Below are 13,929 nucleotides of genomic sequence, written 5' to 3' on the forward strand. Positions count from 1 at the left end.
TACTGAGCCCACACACCACAACTATCGAAGCCCCCGCGCCTAGAGCTCGAGCTCTGCAACGAAGAGTAGCCTCCACTCGCCGCAACTAGAGAGAAAGCCCATGTGCAGCAACGAAGACCCAACACAGCCAAATATAAATAAATAAATTTTAAAAATATATCTATTTCATTGAAATAACCTTGTAAGTCATTGGGCCAAGGAAATTTTGTTAGAGAACTTTACAAAACTCCACTCCAGAACTTCTTAAGACTTCAAAAATCAGAGCAATATCCTCAAATCTTAAAACAGTTCAGTTGTCTGGATAATAAAATACCCTGGATTCTGCCTATGCAGTTTCATGTTCAAATATAATAATAAGCTATTCATATGTATTTTATATTGTTATGCATCATTAAAGCAATGATATTTTGATAAAAACTTTTTAAAAATATAAGTATGTAGCACTCTCCCATTTCTCCTAGGTCTTATGTCAAGCCAATCCATTTCAGCGTTGACATGATTGGATAAATACTGGGAAAGAGAAGAAGAGGGCAGCAGATTCTATATTCTTAAAAAATTATAGTAATATTGGAAAAATTTAATTCTACTTCATTGTTGACCCTAATTTCTCCTGTATCTGGAATGGTGTCAGAGATAATAGCAGTAAAAGTCTAATACTCTGTGTGTCCTGTAAAGTATCTCCTTCTCTTCCTCCTCCCTTTATGTATATCACTTGACAAATGTACTGGTTCATTTCTAGTGAAACAGCAGAACCATGCCTGGAATAGGGAAGGCAGCAGTGGTACAGCCCAATATTAAACATCCATATTTTTAGCCAGTTAGGGATAGACACATAGCCCAGAATTTTTTGTTTCAGTTGACCAAATATTTATTGAGTGCCTGTGTGTGTCAGGCACAGTTCTAGGCATTTGAGATACACCCTGAATAATATAAGCAGAGATCCCTGCCCTCACACGGTTTGTAATCTAGCATAATGTACACAATAGTTCCTTGCTTCAAGTTAGTGTCAGATATCCCCAGATTCACAACAGAGTAAGTGTTTGGAAAGGGTTTCTCTACTCTTTTCATATCAGCTTCCCCAGCCCTCAGTGGACAGGGGTTCTTCCATCTAAGTCCACAGAGCCACCCTACCTGGCTATCCCCCTCTCTGCCAACAAAAAAAACCCATCCTCCCCTTTGGCCCTACCCTTTCTTTTCTTCTCCTTCCATGACACCTGCACCCTTTCCCCATGATCTTACGTCTTCTTCTCTACCTCTGGCATAGGCTGTGGGCCATTCAGCTCTGTTCCACTTTAGATGAGACCTGGGGTATGTCAAATCCTATCAGTGGAGTATATACAATCAGACTTTTCACATTGCAAAGACTGAACTCCCTCATGTGTTAATATTCTGAAGGGGTCTCTGTCTCTTCCACTGCATTCAGTAACATTGCCAAATGCTCCTTCTGTTCCCCATGGTATGTGCTCTGCCCCAGGAAGGGAAGAGCATACAGGGAGGAAAAGAACGCCTGTCTTGCCATACTAACAGTGAGAGAATCAGGGATGCAGATCAGGGTACAGAAATGGAGTTTCTTGGAAATAATAGTTTTCTGTTTTATTATATGAAAAAAGATATTGTGTTATAAATTTCGAACTTATTAATATATATTAAATATTATTTATTAAAATGCAAAAATGTATTTGATTTTTTAAGGTTAAAAAAGCCAAAACTCTGAAAATTCCATTTAAATAATTAACTCTGATGCTAATGGAGAGGGGTTTTTTTTTACGAGTTGGTGGGTACATTGGGAACGTTGTGTGTGTGTGTGCTTTGGTACTACTTTTAACAAGATAAACCTTTGGTGGCAATTTTTTGAAAGATGTGCTTGGTCTATGACCCCCAAATCTTTCCTTTCTCTGGAAATTGCTGTTGGTCTCCCATTTCATTAGTGGTGGCTCATCTAGAGGTATGTTTTAGCCATGACCCTGCCCACCTGGCTCCAATTGATTAGACCAGTTATGGGCACCTGGAGAGACAAACCATAAACAGTAAACATAATAAGTAATAAATTATTTAGTATGCTAGATGATAAGTGCTATGGAGAAAAGAAAAAAGAATTAAATTTATTGTCCTTAGCATTTGCAATTTGGACTAAGAAATTCCAGTTTAGTCTGGGCTGATCTAAGATGAAGGAGTTGTGAGCTTAGAAGATGGATGGTTCTCTTCTGCATGTCATGTGAACTGAAAAGCAAAGAAACGAACCTCTTCAAAGAGCAAAGAATGAAGTAGGCGTTCAGAGGGAAGTAGACAGCATCCTGCATGCATGAATATATAGTAATAACATAATAATAACACAAGAAAACTTCAAATTGTCTATTGAAATCAAGGACAATATGTTTTCCACCTTGCATCTTCAACATTTAGTATAGAACTTGCAGACAGTATGTGCTTAGTGGATCAAGGTATCAAGACCCAATTTAACAGAGGTTCTTAACTGGCCTCCCCTGTTGTATTCAAAACAAAACAAAAACCTCAATACACACAGAGATGGAAATAACTTCCATGGAAAGTTCTAGTCTCAGTACATGTGTGGCTCAATCAGTCTTTGATTCTACACCTGCAATTTTGCAAATTCAAGTGGCTTTCAGATTGACAAACCTGAGGCACTGGGGTATGTTCAAACACCAAAGATTCCCCATTATGTTCACTATCCTGTGCTTCCTAAAGAATGAAAAGAAAAGGGATATATTCTAGTAATATTTTTGATTGAGTGGAAAGGAGTCTTCTGATTAAGTTTCAATCTGTCGAAAATTCAATTAACAAGAAACTTCCTATCTCCTGAAAATCATGATAAATCTGTCATGATTAGAAGGTGAAACAGCCCTTGTTAAATTTCCTGCAGGCTCACCGTTTAATTTTCTGTAGTTTCTGGACGAGTCTATGCATAACTGAACTCTGAAGAGTTTTTACAAAACAGTATTTACTAGGTAGTCCACATTCCAAATACTATTCAGTTTCTGGAACTACTTGGAAAAATTCAGAAGGCAAAAGTTACGTAAATTCTTGGCACATTCCTTGGATAAGTCAGATGGTGCTGGCTACCAGTTCTGATGTGGTTACTTTTTCAGTTAAACCAGAAATTTGAAGTTCAGCTACTTATTCTTACAATCTGCCACAGTTATTACAGTAATGACATTTGATAGCTATAAATCATAGAAAATATTGCATTTATAAAAGTTCTTAGTTAATAAAATGAACATAATGAAAAGAAGAATTGACTATTAAACAAGCAAACATTGATTTTAGTCCATTCACTTTTGTACAATCTCATTTAGTACATTATATATTCTCATTTCAACACTGCCTTTAAAATTCCAATTTTGGACTTTTCCATATCAGCTGACAAAGGAATACTTTGAGCCAAAGCTTGGTGGAGCTGCCTGCCAAGCAACAGTTCCATTTCTGCAGTTTCTCTTAGTTGTACAATTATTTAAATATTTGCTTGCATATTGTTCTTATTTCCTAAGAACGTGAGAAAATGGAAAAATCAAAATGCAGATTCTAGAGATAAATTGAGGTGCACAAACTTAATGCAATTGAAAAAAATGTAGAAATCAGGTAAGCTGTCATTCACAGCTTTATAAATGTTCTATAGCTCTCTTTCAAAACAAATGAAAAAAATTAGGTCCAAAAATGAGAGTGATGAAATTTGTCTCTCAGAAGGTAAAATGCTTTTGCTTCTTTACAGCTACTAACCCACTTTAAGGCAAATTTTACTTATGGCTGGTGGCAGGTGTATTAGTTTCCTAGAGCTGTTGTAACGAAGTACCATGAACACAGTGGCTTACAACAACAGAAATTCATTCTCTTACTGTTCTAGAAATCAAGGTGTCAGCAGGGTAATACTCCTTCTGAAGGCTCAAGGGAAGAATCTTCCCTTGCCTTTTTCCTTAGTTTTGGCGTTTGCTGGTGATCCTTGGCATTCCTTGGCTTGCAGCTGCCTCACTCCAATCTTTGTCTCTGTCATCCCCTGGCCTTCTTCCCTGCATGTCTTTTTTTCTTTTTTTGGAGTAAAATTGCTTTACAATGTTGTGTTAGTTTCTGGTGTACAATGAAGTGAATCAGCTATATGTATGCCTATATCCCCTCCCTCTTGGACCTCCCTCCCACCCCACCCTCCCATCCCACCCATCTAGGGCATCACGGAACACCGTGGAGCCTAAGAAAAATGGAACAATCAGGACACAAATTAGGGCAGCTCAGTTTTGCTTAGCATACTCACATGCAGAAAGCTGAAGACCTTTACTATTTTACATTGATATAATTCAGATGAATGTTCCATCTGTTGCTGAGTTTTAGTTCACAGCATCTCTCATGATATTTTGTTTGGCTCAGCTCAGCCTGTGGACTGCATTTTCTTGGTTCAGGTGTCACTGCAGGCTCAGTCAGCTGTGTGTGTGTGTGTGTGTGTGTGTGTGAGAGAGAGAGAGAGAGAGAGAGAGAGAGAGGAAATATATAGGACTGGGATAGGAACAACTGTCTGAAAAGAGTTTGCAGGAGGGGAGGCAATGATTATCCTAATACATTTCCATAAATGAATCTTCCTGACTTTACTGTAATGAACAAAAGTATTTGTCATAAGTTTACCTTCTTATTTTATTTAATTAATTAATTTATTTTGGCTGCACTTGGTCTTAGTTGTGGCACGTGGGAGCTTCATTGCCTGATGCAGGATCCTTTGTTGCAGCGTGCAGATCTTTAGTTGCCGCATGCAGGCTCATAGTTGTGTCATGCAGACTTCTTAGTTGCGGCACGTGGGATCTAGTTCCTCAACCAAGGATCGAACCCTGGGCCCCCTGCATTGGGATCGTGGAGTCTTACCCACTGCACCACCAGGGAAGTCCACTTTCCTATTTATTTTAATCATATAAAACAATAGGAGGCTGACATCCCAAGCTTCATAATAAAAATACACTTTAATGTGATTGTTGAAAGTTTAATTACCCTGACAATTCTTTTAGTTTTATAATCATTTATCATCCAAATACTAGCAATTTAAGGAAGGGCTGCAAAGTGGCATTCATATAAAATATAACTCCAAATAATTTCTCATTTTACAACCACCATTAGAAAAAAATTATCAAGGGGGCAGAATTTCTTTGACATTAGGAGATATAATTTTTAAAAATATTAAATTATCATATAAAATTTTTTGAGTCTGTCTCTTTTTCTCTTCTAGACCTCAGGTGCCCTGAATTGGATTAATCATAATCCTTGGGTTACAAACACATCCCTCCTTGTTCCATGGATTGCTCTCATTCATTCATCCATTCATTCGCTTAACACGTAATGAACGTACATGAAGCCACCACTACACCCAAAAGTAAAGCTTTAACAAGAAAATATCTGCCTATGTATTCATTCTCCCATATTGTTCCCTTGTGTTCCCTGCTTTCCCTTGTACTCCAGGGGTAACCAACATCCTGATCTTTGCTTTTGAACTTTATAAATAGGTTATCATAGTATGTCACTAAGATTTACTCATGTTGTTTACATCTGTAGTTTCTTTCATATTTGAAAATATTTAGTTTTAGTTTGCTGTCCCTGCTCATTAAATAATACTTAATTTTGATAAAACAATTTTAAGAAAGCTAATATAATTAATGATGCAGGTCAGCCTTCACACTTTAAATTGAAGAGAGATGTGTATGGAGTCTAAGATATTAAACAGGATTCAAATAAAGTCTTTAAATTACCATGACAAATAAGTTAATCATTACCATCTTGGTCATACTAGGCTAAAATGATTCAGACTTCATATTTTTAGTCATCAGTGAAACATGTCAAATTCATTTCATTCACTACAGATAGATATGTTATTATCCTATGCCTAAATATATTTAAATTTTAGCTAAGCTGTCAGTGATATCTGGAAAGACACTTAAATAAATTAAAGTACCATTTTTTTTAGTTTCACACTAATTATGATGTATTGTTAAAATTTCTCTGTGACCAGAGGTATATGGAAGATTCAAATGTTTAATCTGTGAAATTACTCAGGATAAATTAGCTAGTTACATTTTAAATTGAAAAGCAAATAAGGAATTTCAGATAAATAAAAAACATATTTTTTAAAACTGCTTTAAATATCTTAAATTTTTTTCATTTTTATCTGTTTGGTTGTATTTTTACCTTAGTTCACTTTCACTATAAACATCTTTAGTCTCTTATTACCCCAATTCATCCTTTGAAACTACCACTCTGTTCAACATCTGCAGCATTCAGTGTGAACACAGTTTATCCTCTACCCTCGTCTTCTGTCAATCACTCCTACAAACTTTGCACTCCAGAGCTGCACTGTCCAATATAGTAGTCACTAGCCACATATGGTTGCTTAGATTTTTAAAATTAAATTAGATTAAAAATTTAGTTCTTCCATTGTAGTAGCCACCTTTCAGGTGTTTTATAGTCACATGTGGCTGGTACCTACAGTACTGGACAATGCAAGTGTGGAACATTTCCACTGTTGCAGTGCCCTAGAGTTTGGATCTAGAATTTCTGTGTAGGAAGAATTCGTGGTTGGTAGTATGATTGAAATAGGGGGTTACGGGTTTGTCCTGAAGCTGCATTGGATGCCATTTTGTACATAGATTGTATGCTTGTACATTTGTATATGGGAGAGGGGCTGATGGAAATTAAGTGGGGGTAGAATAAGTCTCACAAAGCCAAACTACTCTTTTATGCAACTATTGCTCTAATCACATCAAAGTGTTTTCCTCAAAAAGAAATTGTACTTAATTACCTCCAGGCGTTTTTCACCTTGTGGTTATCTCTGTTAACTATTGCGCCCCCACAAAAACTACTCACCACAACAACTCACTCTCCAATGCACAGCCTCAAATGCTCCTTCCTTTGGGAAGTTCCCATAGCACCACTTTCCAGGCTCCCAGACAATATAATGTAAATCCCTATTATAGTATAAATCACAGCCTTGCCTTGATTATGTTTCATTGTATGTCTGTGATTCCTCCATTAGACTCTGATCCTGTCAAGATCAGGGACTTTGTCTTCTTGTTTTCTAAATATTTCCCCAGGGCTTTGTCTTCTTGTTTTCTAAATATTTCCCCAGGGCCTAGTATAATGCTTTACCCACTGCAGGAGCTGAGTAACTGTTAAATTAACTTTTAAATAGCTTAGATTCTAAAAGACATTCTGACTCTCAATCTGTTCCAAGCATAGTCCTCCTCATCACAGTTAGAGGTAACTTCATCCTTCTAGTTACACAGGTCAAAAACTTTGGAGCCATCCTTGCTTTCTTGACTCTTCTTTTTTTTTTCTCTTGTACCATTTTTCATCACTTCCACTGTTATTACGCAGGTCTTATTACCATTTCTCCTTGCGATTTTTTTTTTTTTGCAGTACGCGGGCCTTTCATTGTTGTGGCCTCTCCCGTCGTGGAGCACAGGCTCTGGACGCGCAGGCGCAGCAGCCATGGCTCATGGGCCCAGCCGCTCCGTGGCATGTGGGATCTTCCCAGACCAGGATACGAACCCGCATCTCCTGCATCGGCAGGCGGACTCTCAACCACTGTGCCACCAGGGAAGCCACTCTCATTGGGATTTTTGCAGCTGTCTTATACTGGGTTACCCTACTTTTACTTTTGCATCTCTACATTATTTTCAACCCAGCAGCTAGAGTGATTCTTTCATTTTACATATATTAAAAAATTATGTGGAGCTTAGTATGTACCAGTTACTATTCTAGGCACTTTACAAATGTTAACTTATTTATCCCTCATAATGACCCTCTGAAATAGAAACTATTATCCTTGTTTTACAGATGAGGAAAAAGAGGCACAGAAAGATTAATTTGTCAAAGGTTGCCTAGCGCATTGAACATAAATCATATATATCACTTCTCTTTTTAAAACACTCCCATCTCAGAGTACATGCCAAAGCCTTTCCAAAGGCCAAAGGCCTAAAAGGTTATATGTGCTCTGCATCCCACCCCTGCTTCCCTACTTTTTCTTCCATAGCAACTTATTTATTTTTTTTGTCTATCTCTCCCCGAACAAATTAAGCTCTACCACAACAGGTAGGGATTTTTGTCCACTTTCCCACTACAGATTTTTTTCTCAGTGCCCAAAACAATGCCTTGTATAATAGGCCCTCTTTAAATAATTGTTGCTCAAATGAATGTACCTCTTCTCATTTACACTAAGTGAAAACTTTTAAAACAAGAATTTCAGGATTCTTGAATTTTAGAATTATATAAATTCAACTTTTTTATGTGTTATAATCCTTAGGGCTTACTATCCTATGAATGTTTAAAATCAAACAGTATTAAAAAAGTAATAAGTTGTATAAAATTAAAACTTATGGGCATATACAAAACCCCATTTAATTATGGGTAAATTACTTAGAGCAAGAATGAAAACAAAACGCAGCACTCTTTAGCTATTTAAATGTGACAGATTTTTTAAAATCATAAGTGAGAGAAGAGCCTAAAAAGAGTATAGGTTTTGGTCAATTTCATAGTTTGGATGAAGACAATCTTAAATGGATTCTGCCTGCTACTCTAAATGCTCAAGAACAAAGCTCTGACTTTTGGGCAGAGTTGTAACAAATCAGCAACTGTGGTGTGTTAGATTCCAAGATGATTGTTCTCTTGTGGAATACCTGAAAAACAATTCAGTGAGGGCAGCACCTATATTTTTTTTTTAAGAAAGAATTTAAAATATTTATTTATTTATTTGGTTGCGCCGGGTCTTAGTTGCAGCAGGCAGGCTCCTTAGTTGCGGCATGCAAACCCTTAGTTGCAGCATGCGAACTCTTAGTTGTGGCATGCATGTGGGATCTAGTTCCCTGACCAGGGATCAAACGCAGGCGCCCCGCATTGGGAGCGTGGAGTCCTATCCACTGCACCACCAGGGAAGTCCCATGCCTATAATATTTTTAAGATCAAGCAAAGAATGTGGAAAAGACCGATGGATATCCATCAAGAACAATTTACATAAATAATCGAATATCATTTTAAACTATGGTAGTGGTCAGTTTCAAGAGCTGCCTGCTATTTCACATCATTGTGTTCTTTTTTCAACTTCATTTTCGGAAATTAAGTACGTACTCCTGAGGTTCACCTGCTTCAATTTTCTTTTACATTAAATTGCTCAAACACCACTGCATTGGGCTTTCCTTTGGATGAAAGAAAGTTATTCTTCGGTATACTTAACACTTAAAAAAATGAATTATTCCATATTCACAAGAGCCATCTATCTAATTTGTAAACACGCTTATTTCTGGATACCAGTCTCATAGATCTTCATTCTCCAGGTTTGGGAGTGGAGCCCAGGATCCTACGTTTCAGACCTTTCTTTGAGAACTACTCGACTCAATGCTATTTTCATATTTTGCTGCTTTCAAAATATTAATTTTAGACATCTAAAGAGGGGAGGGCAAACTCTGGTGGCTGTCAGAAGGAACAAGAATGAGCGGCCCACGTTGTACCATGTTGCAAAACTTTTCCTCAGTTTGCAGATCCTCCGTCCCTGGGGAGGAAATCAGTTCATTTTCACCAGGTAATTCACCGATTTTCAACCATTTCCGTCCACGTCCCTGAGGATGAACCCCAAAAGTCATGAACTCATCTCCGCGGCATAAGGTAAAGCCCTGTTCGTCCCGCTTGCTCTCACAGGGCCGCGGGGACCGGTTCGCTTCCCGCCAGCCGGGCTCCTCCTCCGCTCGCCTTTCGGGTCCGGTCCTCCCGGAGGCGTTCGGCGCGGCAGGTCTTGGCGCCAACCGGGTGGCGGCGCTGTCTGCCCCGCGCGCCACCGCCTCAGGCCCGAGGGAGGCGGAGGCACGGCCTGCGGAGGAAGGGGCGGGAGCGAGGCGCGCGCCCTTCTCTCGCGTGCTCTCGCACCGCTCGCGTGACCGGCCGGTGTGTGCGAGAGGCGCCGGCTGCCCGGAGCACGGACTGCCGGGCGCGCGCCGCTGCGAGGGGCGTCCGGGTCCGGGTTGGCGGACCCGGCCTGCGCGAGGTGCCGGCGAGCGGGCCCGGGGTTCCGGGGCGAACACACGAGCACACGCTCCCGGAGGAGCCTTTTCCGAGGCTGCTCTTCCTCGGCCAGACGGAGAGCGGCAGTGTCTCCCCGCCCAGCGCTCACTCGCCCCGCGTCTCCCCCCGCGGCGACTGCTTCTCCTCGGCACCGCCAGCCCCAGCGCCGCTCCGGGGCGGGCGGCGGCGGGACCCGCGGAGCCGCTTTGTGTGCAGCCCGGAGAGGGGCGGCGGCGCAACCACCTGACAGAGGCCCGGGCTCTCGATGCACCTTCCGCCCGCATGAGGAGGAGGTAAAGGCGGCGGCGGCTCGGCTCCCGCCCTCGGCTGGTGGAGGGAGGGGACGGAAGGGGAGACTGGAGCGGGTGGGGGGTGGGGGCGCGGGACCAAGGCCCGGCGGGGCTGCCCGGAGGTGCCGGTAAGGCCTCGGCGGCGCCGAGTGACCAGGGGCGAGAGAAGCCGCCGGGGAGCCTCAGCCGAAGTTGAAGGAACAAAATGTGAAGTGCGGAGCCGCGTCAGCCGCTTCCTGGCTAGGGGTTCGGGGTGGAAGGCGGCTTGTTTTCCCCTCCCGTGGGGGTGGGGGAGCGGGACACGGGAGGGGCGGGAGCGTGGCGGGGACGCCTGGGGTTCAGCAGCTCTGCCCAGCAAGGGCGTTCGTCCCTGGGAGACGCCGCTGCGTGTGGGTCCGGTTGGGTCCCTAGTTTTGCGGCCTAAGCCGAGCCCTATAGGCCTCGCGTCTTCTTTCCCGGAGGGGACCGGCCGGGCGGGGACCCGAGGCTTCTCTCTGACCGAGCGGGGGCTTTAGGGGCCTTGCCGGGCTCTCGAAGCCGCCAAACTTCGGACTTCGGTGTTTGGGGGTGGATTTCATTGTGAAAGGAGGACTGGGAAACTCCTGGCGCTGCCCGGCGCTTCCCGCGGCCGCCGGTGCCAGAGAGCCCAGTGGGCCCGGTGTTGGAGGGGTCCGCGTGGGTGGGCGCGGCGCGGCGGCCGCCAGGATCCAAGCCCCGGGAAGGAGCGGGTGGCGGGGCCGCCGCGAGTCTCCGGCCTCCCGGGAGAAAGGGCCCTTTGCAGATTAGAGATTTTTGAAATGAAAAAAGAGGTTACAAAGTCGTCCCTTTCCCGCTGAACTTTTGTTTTCTGACCGATAGAGGCCGGTAGAGGACTGTGAAAGAAAAGTTGTCCCCCAGGATGGACTTCTCGACCGCGCAGCCCAAGCCTGCCCCTGCCCTCTGTGGCGTCGTGAGTGCCGACGGGAAGATCGCTTACCCTCCGGGGGTAAAGGAGATCACCGACAAGATCACCACCGACGAAATGATCAAACGACTGAAGGTAAGCTCCTCTGGACAGAATGTTCACATTTCAGACGTTTGTGGTAGGAGGTGCTCTCTCCTGTGGTATTACAGCTCTGCTGGGCCTGGCCTTTAAGAGTTTCACCGACCAGGGCTTTTTTTTTTTTTTTTTTTTTTTTTTTTAGATATTTTACGTCTTCTTTTTTACCGCCTCTGAAAGGTATTGTTCTATCTTGGCTATATCTTTGAATGGTGATTTCTGTTAGGGACATAACCATTATGGGAAATTAGAAGGGTGTGTGTGATCTTTTTTAATCTTACTTTTTTTTAAAGTATAAGAATTCGAGTATTTTTTAAGTTTTTTTTTTTTTTTCCTAGAAATATTTACGAGAATACTATTCAGAGTAGCTTGCAGCCTTAAAGGTAGGCAGTAGTTTGCTTAGGAAGGTTTTCATCAACTTCTGAGGAGACTGATTTATCAAAGCACAAAAGGAATTTTAAAAATTATCACAATTTTCGAACATCCAGAAGCTTAAATATGTATATAGTATGGTTAAACTTTGACAGAAGGTACTGACTTTTCAAAATTCAGGCTTGAAGTAAGGTGATGATTTATGTCCACATGTTCAGAGGGGTTTGTGTGTGTTTGTTTGTTTAAATATTTATTTATTTGGCTGTGCTGGGTCTTAAGTTGCGGCATGCGGGGATCTAGTTCCCTGACCAGGGATCAAACCTGCGCCCCTTGCATAGGGAGCACAAAGTCTTAACCACTGGACCACCAGGGAAGTCCCCAAAGGGGTTTTAAAAGAGGGTGATTATGACTCTTTTTATAAGGAGTCCATGTATTTTTAAGCATGGTGGTCCTAATGTCAAGGTTGTAAGTTTCAGCCTTAGGTAAGTTAATTTTTTGCTTTTTGTTGCATGGACATAGATTGTGGACACAGCCTTAAAAAGTAAGTGCTGTTCTTGTTAAGGGATCAGCTTGATGCAATGGTTCTCAACCAGGACATCTTTGACCCCCAGGAGACATTTGGCAATGCTGGAGATGTTTCGGTTGTCACTATCGGGGCTGGATTGGAACAGGGTAAGACTGGAGACAGGGAGTCCAGCTAGGAAACTTAACAGTAGTCTAGGTCAGAGATGTTGAAATCATGAAGTAGGGCTATGATAGTGGGAATAGAGTGATAGGGAATGATAGAAGACACATTTCAGTGTTAGAATCAATCAGAGTTGTTGGGAGGTGAGGGAAGAAACGATGTTGACACTTTGCCAGTCTTCACCTTGGGCACTTGGTGAAATGTATTTTAAGGAATAATCTTGCCCCTTTGATTTTAGAACTTATAGTGCCTAGTAAATGTTTACCATGTTATGAGTGATTAATATTTAAAGTATTCCTGTAGTTTATTGTTAAAAATCTAATTGGATTCTGCAGTTTGTTGCCCCTTTGGAAGGAATGGGACACAATGCCGTCCATTAAAATAAACCTTGATACTAAAGACTGTACATAAAGTAGGGTGCTTAATTGATGCTTCTTAAGGTTATATTGTTATTGTTCTTAAGTGTTCTGAGATGCTGAAATATGAATTATGAAATATAAAGCTAAGTTAAAAAATGTATAGGTCTTTTAATTTTTATTTTCATATTAAGAATATCAAAACCTTGAATTCTATTGATGGATAATCTTGTTAGAAAAAGAAAAGTTATGGTTGTATATATATCTTCCATTTCAAAACCTTGAATTCTATTGATGGATAATCTTGTTAGAAAAAGAAAAGTTATGGTTGTATATATATCTTCCATTTGGAAATAGATTAAATATCAGAAATATTGTTAACTAGAAATTGACACCAAGTCTAGAATGAGCATACGGTTAGAATATTCATTTTTTATGAATTCTTTTGGAAGTTAAATTTGATATACATATTAACCAATTTGAATGTCCTATTGCTAAAATTTTGCTTTTCTCAAGAATTATTCTGTCTTCCTTCTGCCTTTCTAAGTTGATTTTGACTTTGTACGTTTTAGGGATCCATGTTTAAAGTATTACTGTCGCGTTGGAAGTACAGGTTTCAAACAATATTTAACTGTATTTTTGATACCTTTAGTGTTATTTGTGGATAAATTTTATAAATTCAGTAGTTTGTTATAACGCAGTAACAATGTTCAAATGCTGTATAGATACAAAAGCACTTAAAGGCAAGTAAAATCTTGGTTAGTGGGGCTTCCCTGGTGGCGCAGTAGTTAAGAATCCACCTGCCAGTGCAGGGGACATAGGTTCGAGCCCTGGTCCAGGAAGATTCCACATGCCACAGAGCAACTAAGCCTGTGTGCCGCAGCTACTAAGCCTGTGTTCTAGAGCCCTTGAGCCACAACTACTGAGCCTATGTGCCACAACTACTGAAGCCTGCGCACCCAGAGCCTGTGCTCCGCAACAAGAGAAGCCACTGCAACGAGAAGCCCACACACTTCAATGAAGAGTAGCCCCCGTTCGCCGCAACTAGGGAAAGCCCACGTGCAGCAACTAAGACCCAACACAGCCAAAAATTAAAAAAAAAAAAAAATCTCGGTTAGTGGAATTCAGAGATGTTTGGTCCATTTTCTTCAGTTT

At 41.4% G+C, this 13,929-nt stretch overlaps 2 protein-coding genes across 7 annotated transcripts in view; one reads left to right on the plus strand and one right to left on the minus strand.

Annotated features, from left to right (window-relative positions):
• Positions 1–9,613: 9,613 nt before the first annotated feature.
• On the minus strand, positions 9,614–10,900 carry LOC136794382 (uncharacterized). The gene is made up of 2 exons (XM_067036249.1): positions 10,822–10,900; positions 9,614–10,503 (listed from the first exon to the last, which is right to left on the minus strand). The coding sequence occupies exons 1-2, from the start codon at positions 10,898–10,900 to the stop codon at positions 9,614–9,616; spliced, it is 969 nt and encodes a 322-aa protein (XP_066892350.1).
• Positions 9,837–13,929, plus strand: part of PDS5A (PDS5 cohesin associated factor A) — a 133,772-nt gene continuing 129,679 nt past the window's right edge. For 3 of the 6 annotated variants that reach the window (XM_059067032.2, XM_059067027.2, XM_067036262.1), the window contains exons 1-2: positions 9,837–10,325; positions 11,181–11,361. In XM_059067032.2, coding sequence (XP_058923015.1) covers positions 11,221–11,361 — 141 coding nt within the window. In that variant the 5' untranslated portion in view covers positions 9,837–10,325; positions 11,181–11,220. Of the gene's footprint in view, positions 10,326–10,400; positions 10,535–11,180; positions 11,362–13,929 lie in introns of those variants that run through there. The other 3 variants (XM_067036263.1, XM_067036264.1, XM_059067028.2) reach the window with 3 other exon arrangements.

Source organism: Kogia breviceps, chromosome 6 (genome assembly GCF_026419965.1).
Source record: "Kogia breviceps isolate mKogBre1 chromosome 6, mKogBre1 haplotype 1, whole genome shotgun sequence".
In the NCBI taxonomy this organism is placed as follows: Eukaryota; Metazoa; Chordata; class Mammalia; order Artiodactyla; family Physeteridae; genus Kogia; species Kogia breviceps.

What these genes read in the sequence shown, in the direction of transcription:
- LOC136794382 (XM_067036249.1), bottom strand. Translation starts at nt 10,900, where the DNA reads ATGAAATCCACCCCCAAACACCGAAGTCCGAAGTTTGGCGGCTTCGAG. An exon ending in GCCCCTAAAGCCCCCGCTCG is followed by an intron (nt 10,504 to 10,821) that starts GTCAGAGAGAAG and finishes ACTTCGGCTGAG; the next exon opens with GCTCCCCGGCGGCTTCTCTC.